The 13,904-nt window shown below is 38.7% G+C and overlaps 1 protein-coding gene across 4 annotated transcripts in view; it reads right to left on the reverse strand.

Moving 5' to 3' along the window:
- Positions 1-13,904, reverse strand: part of ARHGAP10 (Rho GTPase activating protein 10) — a 352,903-nt gene that overhangs the window by 310,703 nt on the left and 28,296 nt on the right. For all 4 annotated transcript variants that reach the window (XR_009277693.1, XR_009277692.1, XR_009277694.1 and 1 more), the window contains exons 2-3: positions 1,766-1,861; positions 1,615-1,676 (exon numbers count right to left, since the gene is read on the reverse strand). Coding sequence is in view for 1 of the 4 variants with exons in the window: in XM_058839199.1 (XP_058695182.1) it covers positions 1,615-1,676; positions 1,766-1,861 (158 nt within the window). In the remaining 3 variants the exon portion in view is untranslated. The remainder of the gene's footprint in view (positions 1-1,614; positions 1,677-1,765; positions 1,862-13,904) is intronic.

A 13,904-nucleotide genomic window follows, 5' to 3' on the forward strand; every position in this document is an offset into this window, starting at 1 on the left:
AGTTAGCTTTCAGTATGATAGCACCTTCTGTGTAAGCATGGGCACCATACCAAAAAAGTAAGTTAATACAGTTTCATGGCATTCAGTGTGAACAATGGAAGTGTTTTACAATCCAGACAGACAGCAGTGGATTCTGCACAGCCTGCTGTGGTGGTGATCTATCCCTGCTGAAGAGTTACCGATAGAGTCACTGAAATGTGCCGTGTCATTCTTAAGTCATCCCTCAAAAGCCTGATATCAAAATAATGTGGCAGTTCATTAAGTATTTTTTATTATAAAATTTCATGAAGATTTTCACTAACTAGATTTCTGAAATTCATTAAAATAAAATACAGTTTTGGACGGCAGGAAAAAGCAGAGGAGACTACACTGCAGAATTGTGAAAAACAAGAAAAATATTGAAACGTACTTGAGGCAATCTCTATAATTTGGCAAAACAACTCAAAACACTGAAAAATTGTCTCTACTATGCAACAACAGTTTTTAGGAAAGTGTGAAGAACCACACTGACCCTAATCCAGACCTGAATGTAACTCCAGATGAGAAGAGTATAACAGAACAGATTATAACACTTACAAGGAACCATGACTATTACTGGGATCAGGACTGGAGAGAGAAACATGGAAAAAAGAATTGTTCACAAGTCCTTTTATCACTTATCTATATATTTCTGCACTGCAGGCACAGCTTCTGGCAGAAAGAAACAGGGATGACAGCAGATTAGTCTCAGCTTCCTCTCAGTGATGCCAAGGGATCACTGATTTCCAGGAAGGCAAAGATATAATCACATGACAAATACCAAGAAATGCAGTTGCTATCAAGTCAGATCTAAGCATATTTCCCAGATGGAAAGTCTAGCCTAACTCAGAAGAAAACTGGGTACACAGCAGCTGCTCTATGAATCCTTGCTCTGAAACAAAAGCTGGGCATGCAGCTGCTGGGAAGAACCAGAAAGAAACCCCTCATTTTCTGGAAAAGTTAGGAAACCCAGCTAGCAAGGTGTTTTGCAGATCTCTCAGCCCCTGCTCTGTCTGCAGCCAATGTGAGCCATATTTCACTAATTACACCCCAAGCAATCACAGACAACAGAACCAAGAACAGAGAACTTTCACACAACAGAGCAGCCGTCTGCAGTTCCAACCTCTTACCACAAAGCTCTAATAAAGGTAAAGGTTTCTAAGTCTGCTACTTCATAAATACAACAGATTGCATCCCAGATCCACATAAACACTGAAACCAGAGCTACAGAGATCCTGGACCCAAAAGTGGTCAATTGCCAAAACTTGAGTGTCCCCCCTGCCACAGCATTATTAACTCCTTCATTTTGCATTTTACTGGAAATGGTAAACAAACTTACAGTGGTTTTCCCATTCACCCCATTAATCTGGGCATGACCAGATTTTAAACCTACTCATATTTATTCATCCTTATCATACAGATTTCTGCTTTAATGAGAACAAGTTGTTGTCTGTACTCCAGACTACAGAACCAGAAGCTGCACAATGAGAGCTCCCACTGTTAAGCCAGTCATATCAACACCTTGGTGGTTAACAAAGCAATAAAAGCAACTTCACCTAATGTGCACAGCTTTTTAAATAATTTATTTCAACTCACCAAAATTTCTCTTTGTTCTTCAAGATTTTTTAAAAAGTTTGAAAACTCATGAAGTGATGCATCTGTAACACAAAATAATAAAAAAAAAGTTGCATCATGTTGCAGGATGGCATTGACAAAATATAGCCACTCATAGTCACTTCTTACCTACCTATGTATCTCTCATCATCAGTCTCTGCATCACCAATGAATTCAAATTTAAAGTCTCTGAGAGAGTGGGCAAATTTTCTCTGGGCTGCTGAGAGGTCTGCAAGAAAAAAAGCACAGGTTGAAGGGCAAGCAGTTATTTTAAGTAGGCCATAAGATCTCTCTATCCATAGAGTAACCAAGTTTTTCAAGAAACTCTGAACACAGGTCTGCCTAAGGACATTACAGGATATCCAGTGTTGCCTAACCCTCTTCTGATAAGGAGTTTGTCACACAGGTTTCTTTATGCAAAGCTATACAGTAGAAAGTACATGCAATCATGTGTATAGTATTACATCTATCCTTACAGTTCACCTCAGTTTAAAAAAAGATCTGTAATTATAGAAAACAGATCTGTAATTACAGAAAACAGATCTGTAATTACAGAAGTTAAGAGCACAACACATTAAGTTGTACCAGTTGTCTTGCTCTGCTAACCTAAATTCACTTGTATATTCATCAGCACAAATACACATCTTGGAATTTTCTATATACTATACAAAGATAGCACTGCTAGTGAAACCTTTATACATAAATATACATAAACCAAATACAAAAGAACTGCTGCACTTGAACTAAAACTCCCATGGAGTTGAACTCTGCCAAAAGCTAACTTAAATACACAGCATTAAATTAATTTTATATAATAACTGTTTTGTGATAGCCATAAAACATTTTCAGCAACCCAAATTTTACCCACTAACGTTTGACAATTTGAGGTCAGAGGCTGCACTCTTACATTCCTCAGGAAGTAGCCAGACTCCATATTCAGTCACAACATCATCATGATAAACCTTTACTTCACAAAATTGTAAATAAACAGTGTACACACACTTTTCTGTTGTGCTGACATGTGCAGGTTGGGAATGTCAAGTTGTAGAAGGACTCAGTTGCTCAGTAGGATAAAAAAGGATGCATGTCCTTGTATACCTCTACCCAGTAGTGAAGGTTTTACTCACATTTTTGTTGTTAGCCAAAGTTAAGGACAACTTAAAGTGTTTAGTTAATCTATAATCCTTTTCTTATCACATGCAGTTCCAAAGGGCTAAGAAGAACTCTAACAGGCCAGCTAAGCATTTTGCTCTTTAATATTAACAAGCACTAAAAGATTATCAGCTTGGGCTTTCTTGTTCCAGTTTTAGGAGGGAGGTTATTTGTTTGGGGGTTTTCTTTTGGTTTGTTGGCTTTTTTTTTACCAACAACAAACAAAAAAGAGTCACCCAATTGTATAACCAGTCCTGCACCCAACACAACATGTATTTTATCACATGTCATAGTATAACCTCACATACTGAAAGTTCAGTTCAACCACTGAAAAGGTTAAGTCAAATACTCTACAAACAGCAAATCACAGTCTAAAATTTAAAAAAAAGCTTTTTCTTTTCACCAATTAGTTCTCTCCTCGCCCATTGTGTAACAGAACTGTTCCCTCCTAAACCTGTGCATGTGCCCTCCAACACATGATGTAGCAGGATGCTGCACAGGGTTGAAATAACAAGGATAAGAAGGCTGGAGGAAGCAGAAATGTAACTCCCATGTGAAAGGAAACACGGGTGTTTTAATTCAAATGCCTTGTGGGCTGAACAGCTGTTCATAAAGCAGACAGCGAAAGAAACAAGTTCTGCTGGCTGTGAAAGGCTTAAACATGGAAAATGGAAATGGAAAAACAAGGTTCTTAACCATCTAATGTTACACTTATTTGTGAGCCAGGTCAGAGTGCAAGGCTGAAGAGAGTTTATTTATGGGAGAATGATTCCAACAACACACACACTCCCAAACTTATTAAATTTTCTTGAATCCGATAATCCCCTCCCAAAGCCCTGTCACATGAGAGCCAGCCGTACACTGGAGGAAGAATTGTTTATTATGTTTTCTTCTATTTGTAGACATGAAACATTCAAATAATGCTGAGCAAGGTACACACTAAGAGATTCATGCAGCACCTCAGGCACACAACACCCCCATTTCCCTTCAGGGACTGAGCAGGTACAATATTAGTGAGCTTATGAGCCTTTCTAGAGTGCCGTCAAATTGCCACATCTCTTGTGACACTGATAGCAAACAAAACCCATGGCCACACCCAGACTCAGTGCAAAGTCCAACATCTTCAGTCGGCTTGAGAACAAGCTAAATTAAAACACTCTGCTTCTCACTGGATCAGAAACCCACATTTATGCATTTCTCATTACTGAATCTGCTCAGGGATCAGAAATTACTGATCTGAGGACTGAGTATGTTGTCAGAAGCAGTAACCTTTTAACATCAAAGCTATATTTGTAGAGTTCCTCATTAAAACCATGAAGACACATTAAATTTTTGCAACATCTTTCCACAAATAATTTCTGAAACATTTAAGAATCTTTACAGAAAATTTTGGAAACCATCAGTGAGTGGAGGGAGTTGTAGATTTGGATCACAGAATAACAACACAATGGGTCAAAAGAAAAGCTGCAGATACCTGACTATTGAACCATTACCTGGAAGAAAACAAGAAGAGATTTTCTGGATTTTAAGAACTTGGCACTTTCAACAAAGGTAAGAAGTCACTGGAGAAAAATCAAAACTCAGTATCAAGTAGCAATGGAGGAAAACTTTCCCAGGTGAGAGTGAGAATACTGATTTCATTCTTGTTGAGGCACAGGAAAAACTACAAGGATGGTGGCTGGAAACAAGAAAAGATAACACAGCCTTGTGGTAGATTTTCTTGCCACCTGACAACACACAGCCAGAGTAAGATACCTGAGAACACCTGCAGTCAAACCTTCCACTGTAGGGCAAACAACATGAAACTGCTATGATAAATTCCAAATGTCCTCTAGTACATAGGGAGAAGCTCACCCAACAACAAACATTTATAAAAACACACTAGATGCTGATATCATCATAAGTACTATAGTCTCTGACTATTGTGCTACAATTTAAATGCTGAGCATTGTTGCTCAAATTAGAAATTTCATAAATGTAACTTGGCTTTCTTCCACGATGTGTCAGAAGACCTTTACTAGAGCAAAAGTATTTGTCTGGCACTGACAGATACATCCCAGCATTGTTCCACATCAGCATGAGAGCCTGCAAGACCAGAACGTGTTATATAGCAGACTGCAAACCCGAATGGATTCCAGCTACTAACACTACAATAAGACAGCACTCGAGTACAATTATGTATCAAACAGAATGACCAGTTACACTGGCTATGTGAATAATGCTGTGGCCTACTGAAGAGTAACTATTTTATTCCCTTTTACAAAGTAACACCAAACTGAAAGGTGAAGGAAGTTAAAGAAAGCAGCAATAGGGTTGTTGCTTGTTACAGGCTGCTGCTATCATTGAAAGGGAGAAACAAGGCATTCAAGATCAAAGAGTGCTTTAAATATCAACCAAACGTTAACACTGCTGAATACAATGGAATCCTGGCAAACCCATAAGCCAAAGTAATTTCAAAGATTCACCTTCTAAAACACAAAAAGAAACTAAGCATCTGCTAAATGTTTTGACCAAAAGGCTGAAGACAGATTTCCAAGAAGAGAAGGGAGGGACCCAAGGACACTAAGGCTTTTAACTTTTTTCTTTGGCATTGCTCATATCAGTACACTACTTCTTTCATGTTTGGATGGAACTATTTAAAAATACAGCAAGAGAGAAAGGAGCAGCTGCCTGCCTCCTCACTTTGCTCTGAAACACCTTGGTAACAAGTGCTCCTGTGAGTTTGTCCAGTGCCAGATGCGCTGCCAGTACCCCAAACAAAAATCTCAATATTTTTTCCATTTGGATTGGAAAGAAAATATTTTGTTCCTTATCTGAGTCAAGCTGAGCCAACATGACACCATTAGCTGCTGGGTAGTGGCCAAGCCTCACTTAACAGCACCAGAATCCAATGATTCCCTTTAAGATCAGTGCTAATCTCAGTGCTAGCCACACAAACCAGAAGTCTTGGACAAAGCCAGACAATATTGCTTTCTAAGGCTATTCTAGATCTCTTTTGGGAGGCAGAAGAATTCCACCCATTTGTATGAGTGCTAATATTTTTCTACAATATATGCATTTCTGCAACGAGCTTTTAAGAATTACATCACCATTCCTATTTCCTAACTTCAAGTTTACTGATCTTTAACAGATACGCTCCAGGAATGACAGATTTCTAGAAGCTTTATTTAACATGGATTAAAACTGCTCTGGCTTCGTTGAACGACATCCTCCCCAAAAAGCTAAAAGGTTAACAAATACTTAGATTTAACTACCAAACTCATCTTCAAGCTACTTTCAGGACTAATATTAGACTTCTCAAGGTATTTTCTTTGCAGTGGGCCAAGATCAGGCAAGCCAAACACCATCGTGAAACAGGCAAGAACAAGCTGAGCCAGGGGTGGCCTCTCCCCTCTTCTTCGCAGGCATCAATCTCCTACAAGAGCCAACAAAGCAGCTTCAGAGGAACAGAGCACTTAAAATAGTTTGTCCAAGAGCTGCAGCACAGACTCATATAATGTTTTATACAAAAAATGCACCATCTCAACACTTTAAAAGCAACTCTGTGTTCCTTCTCTGTGGCCCCTTTCACAAGGTGAACAACGAATCTAATATAATCCACGACACTGAGAACATGAACAGGATTTAGTCACTACCTGAGCAAGGTGGATAAACAGGATTAATTTAGTAACTTAGATGCAGGCCAGTCCTAAGAGCAGTAACACATTCCAACTCCCTAAAAACAAATAAACTCCTTATTCCTCATTTTTATCTGACAAATATATTGAATATATTGAATATATGAAGCTAAGACACAGTTACTCATTCCTATCCAAAACCTGAACGGAAATTAAGCTCAAAGTCTAAGAGGTTTCTGGAGTCTCATTTTAATCATGTCACATTACCCATAGCAGCTCACAAGTTTCTGAAAGCTTAGCAATTTTGGCCATGAAGATTATAAAGCAAATCATTACTGATTTGTCAAGTTGTTCGACTTCCCTTCCCTGCATAATACAGTGCATTTGGTCCATCCCAGACCTTTAAAACAAATAAGGAAAACCTCAGCCTCTCACCATTTCAGTTTAATCCAACTAGCATCCTGTTCCTGCTGGCCCAAAGGCTCCACTCCAGCTGTGGACAGCTTCACACCCTCCTCATTCATATGCTCAGGTCCGAGGCAACTCCACATTAAGTGCACCAAAGTTACAAATGGTTTCATTATTTTGGAAAAACCCTCAGAAATTTTTCCAGACACGTGAGAGTTTAAATTTTCAAAATACAACAAAAAAGAGGAATGGTAGCAGGAAATTTTTGGCAAAAGTCTTTCAAATCTTAACAAGGGTTTTTGCAAGTTGAAAAAAAAAAAGCCACACACAACCAAACACTTCGCATCAAACAGAAAAAAGGAAATTGCAGGAGTAAAATGAAAAATAAAACTCTAAGGTAATTTATATGTAAAAACGTGAGGTCAATAAGAATTTTAGCAATCTTAATCACTAATAGAATTTTTCTTCTTAACTTGACATAGATAAGAACCAATATCATTCTACTATGCTGAAGTCCAGATTTTGTCATGGCTCTCCCCACTAATGACAACCCAGAAGCAAAAAAAAAACAAAAACATTTTTAGTGTTTAATCTAACAAAAAGAGAACAACTAATATTGGGGTAATGAATACCAGTCTTCCAAACAGTGCCTCTGTTAGGAACCTACTGCTCCCAAATGTTTCTTCCACAGTGTTGGACATTCCCTATTACCAGTTTGACTGCGTGCTGGGGTCATTAATTGTGGCATAATTTTGGGACAAGTAAAACCATGATATTTAGTCTGAAAAAGTCACATGGAGTAGCACAAAAGACACATTCTAACCTTCCCACTTCTTAAAAGAGAAAACTCAATTCTTGCAAGAATTCTACTTCATAGGTTAATTCTGCAATATTTTATGATTTTCCTTCTTTCAAATGCATAATCCCATGCTCTAAACACTATTAGTCCCCATACCAATCAGAACAGACACATTAAGAAATCTTTCAGCTGTCAGCAGAGTTGACTCATTTTTTCATAAATATGCAAAATTGTTTAAATGCCACAACCATTTCTCCTATAGAAAGTACGCAGCACAATAACACAAAATATGTATCAACTTATCTACCTTCTCTAGTTCTACAACTTTTATCAGTGAAAACAGACTTGACTCATTTCTCCTCTTTCTACCCCTGCAATTACAAGGGTACAAACACCCTAATCCTCTACATCAAGAAACATGTGATTAACATGTTAATTACCATAAATGAAATAAAGTAGCATCTTACGAGAGTGTGGGAAAAGTGCCAAGTCCTGTTGGTACTGTCCTTCGGCAGCACCACACCTTCTTGGGCTCTGGTTATTTGCCTTTTTAGTTGAAATATGCCAGCAGCCCTACTCCACCCTGCCAAGGGCATTTTCCTCTTTGCATCACAGGCATTAGGCAAAAAAGTACATATAGTATCTCAGCAGTGATTAAGGTTTTTCCAAAGCATCTCCAACAGCTCTTATGAAAAAGTGACCCCACCCCTCTGCTAGCTCAGATGGTGACTACATCTTTTGGTTTTGCTTTTCAGGAACACAGCATAAATTACATTATGAAACCAAAAGAGAAGCTCCATTCCTGGTCCTACAATCCTGCAGGTAAATTCACTGCTTCAGTGATGAAGAAACATTCCTGCAACCACCTTGAGATCAGACCTGTATCCCAAAGTCTCAGCTGAAGGGTCTTGCAAATCTGAGGGAAGTTCCTGTGAAGCACCACAAAGATAATTCCTTCAAGGGAATCAGAACCATCTTCCTGATCCCTACAAACTCTGTACCTCTTACAACGAAACAGAGCGAAACAAGTAAGAAAGCAAAGAATATGGAAAAACAAATTTGCAATGAAGAAAACTATGAGGGCATTCCACCAAATTCACATGGTTCCCAAAGATAAAAAACAGGAGCTCAGGATTTGCTGCAAAGGTTTCCCGTTGCCATACTGCACCAAATGGCAGCAAGAGGGACACCACTGTTCTATAATTGGTGCCAAAAAAACCCCCTTCATCAATCCAGAAGCAATGCTGGCAAACATTTTACCCCCTGGTAAAACTTCCTACAATATCTACTACTCTTCAAGTAGTACTACTATTAATGTGAAGATGCATGAATTCAGAAGGTGAGATTACACCACTAATAACAAATTTTGAAATGGAAATTTAAAACTGATAGCATTTATAAGACAACACTGATCACTAAATCATAGATTTCCAGAAGGCTTATTCTTCAATTAAAATTCTTGTCTAACACCACAGATTTGAATGCCTTCATGCACTACTGCTGTTCAATAGCAAGTAAATCAGAAGACCATACTGCTTAAGGATGAAAAATTGTGCTAATTAACTGAAAATATTCTCAGCTGGGAAACTGTGAAATAAATTAAGTACCTAAAGGAAAAAAAATGTGTTTATTCTACAGATACTTATTCAACATCAGCATTCTGGATGTTTAAATTCTGGAGCATTGCTTTCATTCCCAGACTGAGTTCCCAGACAACTACAACGTTTACATAAAAAGAAGAAAATATTGTGTTGAAATACTGTTTTGATTGCAAGAGAAAAATAACAATTCACTGTTGGTCAGAAGCCAAGTTTTACAGAAGCCACTGTAGCCTGCCTGTAGAGGTTTGTGGTCTGGAGGCAACCCCACATAATCAAATCTTCACTGTGGAAATGGGCAATGAAGCATTAACCCCACACAACTCATCTTAAGTGAAATAACTGCTATATTCAGAGCACTTTTCTAAATCCAAATATCTGACAGGACACATCTACTTTCTTCAGTCGGCAAAATTTGCTCATGGCAGTCAGGTCAACTTGTGACATCAACCCAGCAGAGGTCCTGACCCACCACCAAGTTAAGGAGATTCCCCCTTCCAAGAAACAGGACTGATTTCATTACTTGAAGCCTCCTGTGGTAGAAAGCACACATGTGACTGAAACTTCATCGGGCTGGGAAAGCTGGAGGGGAAGCCCACCTCAGCCTGGGATGGGAAGGTCACAACAAACACACCCGCTTGTGTTCATGTTCTTCACATGCCACATCTGCTGCCACTGGGCAGAACATCTCAGAGAGTTCACATCCAAGAAATATTTCCAGCAAGACCTTTTTTGGCAGAAATGTCAACATTAAACATTAAATAACGTTGCAGGGAAAAATATCATTCACAATCTTTTCTCCCTCTAAAATGGCAGATATCTCAAAACTTCGCCACTTGTATGGAATTATTACCTAAATATTTGTATATTTAGAGAAAAACCCAGAAGGGGATCAAACTTGCACAATACTGTGATTTCTCCACGAGAAATCGTGTCCTAACACGCATCCAAGTGCACACCTATAATTAGGGTGTTATATGAAATGGCTACCAAATACTTCATCATCAGTAAGCCCATACAAGGCTCAGAAAATAAAGTTAGATTTTCACCAATTCTTCTGCTCATGAGTCATGAACATTAAAGAAAATTCTCCCAGTAGGAAAAGACTTGAAACAGCATAGCTTTATTTTCCCAAGTGCAACAGGATTCAAGTGGGAGAGGAGAGAAGAAAATACAATAAGAAATCAGGTAAATGAGCAGCTGAGAACTATAATTCAACATATAATGACTAAGTGCTCAATCCTTGGGCTATTTATTTACTTATTTATTAAAAGATGAATCTTCAGCATCAAGAAGGACAGAATGACTACAACAGGCTCCCAAAGATGGAAGAGTTCAAGAATAAGCTGCAGCTTGGCACAGAAGTGAAATGAATCCAAGTTTTGACAGAAAAAACAGCTGGCAGCAACTGTGGTGAAGGAGACAGCTGGTACTTCTGTCACATAATAGTTTCCAGAAAAGGCAGCAGACAGCATAGGAATGGGTAACTTAAATAGATACCCAAATTAAAAAGAAAAAAAATAATAATTTATTTCACACCTTTCCAAAACTGTCAAATAGGGACTTTAAGTGCAAAGTGACACAGAAGTTGTGTGTCAAAAAAAACTTCTCTGACAGCTCTCATATGAGCTTGTTTCTGAATAAAACATAGTAAAAATTAAGCTTCTAATTAGTTCAGACCAAAGTCTTACATGAACACCACAGAATATTTGAACAACTTTATTGTGAATACAAGATTCCTTTAAACAAAAAAATTGCAGAAAGCATCAAAATACAAGAAACTTGATTTTAAAGGATGAGTTTTATACTCGCCTTTCCCTGCTCTCACTGTTGTTCTTTTAAAAAAGTTATTGCTACAGAAAGCCCAGATGTTCCAGTATCATTTCACCTGCCAGCTTCTCCAATTACTGCAATTTATTTGTCTGGGCAAAAGAATAAAATTATTGCTTCTGCCACCAATAACTGCTAAGAGAGCTTAGCAGGAAACACTGATTTAAATAGTCAGTCATGTAGTGTGGCACATGCCAGAAGAGAAACTTCACTTATCTTTGGTCTGGACAGTTGTGCAAGAATTGGACTCTGTGTGCAAAGAAATCCTGTAATCCTTCTGACAGTTTCAGATTGGAAATTTTACAAGAGGCCAATGAATCGAATGTAAGCTAATAATGTGTATTTCAAAAGTGACACACAGTAAAACTCACTGACTCTGACTGGGAAAAAACTTTCATGAAAGCCTCACTGCTTTGGGTTTCAGTATATTTATCCAAGAATGAGTTTCCAAACCTAGATATCAGTGGCACTTACTTCTTGAATCAAAGATGACTAAATGATCAAAAAACAAAATAACTGAGCAAAAGCAATTACAGATAGTCAAGAGCAACCACCATATCCTCATGAGAAGTGCAAGACACAAAAGAAACATCTTGCAGTAGAAAAAGAAAGTAGAAAGCAAAAAATGTTTTAGTCTTCTAATGCAATTCCATATTTCATTCTGTTTTCACACAAAAAGAACACAGTATATAATAACACAGTGAAAATCTTTTTTATATTATTTATATCCTTCACGCTTTGACTCAAGAATTAGCTTAAATATACTATAATGTTTTTGGGGAAAAGTCAAGCTGGTTTTGTTTCTAAGTAAGCAAAACATGTAAAATTTCTGAGTGAAAGCACAAGCCTAAATAACTTCTTGATTTTTCCCCTCACTGAACTGTTCCAGCTGCATTACTACATACTGTGCCTCTTGCTATACGACGTTCTCATGAGAGAACAGATAAAGCAGCTTCTTGCCCAAGATAAGCAATACCATGAAAGAATTCGCAACCTCCCTTAGAAACTCCTGTGTGTATCTCCTGCAGTGGAAGACTTCCTGTAACAGAGTAGGAATACAGAAGTTCAGGACTTGGTTCAGTCATGTTTGAGTTTCATTGGTGGAATCTGAGGGAAAAGGAGCAAGCCAGGATTTCCAAATAGATGTTCTCTAAAGTGTTTCCATTGCCATTTCCGGAGTTGAGGCATTACTAAGCTTGGGATAATTTGTTTATAAAACAATTGATTTCTCCTTTGTCTTTCTTCTCTGGATCCTGTAAACAACAGTTCGTATTCAAATACTGTCCCTGCTTATCATCAGCCTAAGGATCCACAACCTTACCTTCATAGCCCTGACACACTCAACACACTTGAAGCTGTAACTGCACATCAGAACAAGTGAGAAGCAGACAAAACCAGAGCAAAGACTAAAGCAACCCATGGCTACCAACAAATGTTGTCAATTTACTCTGGACGTGGGTTCTCTTCTCTAGAACATGACAAAATGAAGAAAAAAAAACCCCAAAACACTTTGCCAGGCTAACAGCTGAAATGAGAAGCTGCTTGGATTGTGACAATCTATGTTACACAGTCATGGAATCATTTCGGTTGTAAAAGACCCTTGAAGATTGAGTCCAGCCAAAACCTAACACTTCCACTTAAATACTTCCAGGGATGGTGACTTCAACACTTCCCTGGGCAGCCTGTTCCAATGCTTGACAAGCACTTTCAGTGAAGAATTTTCCCCTAATACAAACCTAGCCCTCACCTGGTTCAACCTGAGGCAGTTTCCTCTTGCCCTGTTGTTTGTTCCTTGGGAGAAAAGACCAATCCCTAACTGGCTACAGCCTCCTTACAGGGAGTTATAAAAAGGGCTAAGGTCTCCCCTGAGCCTTCATCTCTCCAGGCTAAACCCCCAGCTCCCTCAGCTGCTCTCCATCAGACCTGTGCTCCAGACCCTTCACCAGCTCCTTGTCTGGACACGCTCCAGACCCTCAGTGTTCTTGTCAGAAGGGGCCCCAAAATGAACACAGGATTTGGGGTGCAGCCCCACCAGTGCCAAGTACAGGGGGACTGTACTGCCCTGCTCCTGCTGGCCACACTTGCTGATCCAGGCCAGGCTGCCATTGGCCTTATTGGCCAAACCTGGGCACACTCTTAAATGTACTATACTCACAGAAGAACCCCAAATTCCAAATATGGGGAATGATAAATATACCTAATTATATATACAAATACAGAATGATAAATTACACAACAATCTGAACAAAAAGCTTCAGCTTTCAGCCATGAGTGCACTGCCTCTGTACAATCCAGGGAAGGGAAATGTACAACTGCACTGCACTGTTCTGTAAGGACAAACCACGCTGCATTCTGCACTCCAGCTGGACTGGCTTTATAGCTCAGCTTCAGCCCTCACTGGTACAAACTGTCCTGTGTGCTCACAGAACTTGAAATGCACATGCCCTTTATTTCTGATTATTCATAGAGCAAGCTTGGAAGCAAGCAGAAAACAATTGAGATGATGGAAGAAATTAAAGTACTAACAAACATCAAACAAAACAAAAATTTGAACAGGGCATCACATGTGAATTATCATGACAACTGCAGGGTATAATTGCTTCACTAGGTCTAGATTTTATCAGACTGATAGGGAAGACTAAGTAGTTGTCCTTTGTTTGTCCCACCCTCTGCCACAATACACATTACCATAAAAAAGAAAAACTTGAAAATATTAGCAGTTAAAATAATCATTCAACTTACCCAACTGCCATGTGGTTAAGTTTATACATTTAGAGTACAAATCAACAAGAAAGCAATTCACTTGGCTGACATTTCAGGGAAAAGGGCTCTTTTGTAAACTGTCTTAAAAATAATAACCAGATTTAC

Source organism: Poecile atricapillus, chromosome 4 (assembly GCF_030490865.1).
Source record: "Poecile atricapillus isolate bPoeAtr1 chromosome 4, bPoeAtr1.hap1, whole genome shotgun sequence".
NCBI classification, from domain to species: Eukaryota; Metazoa; Chordata; class Aves; order Passeriformes; family Paridae; genus Poecile; species Poecile atricapillus.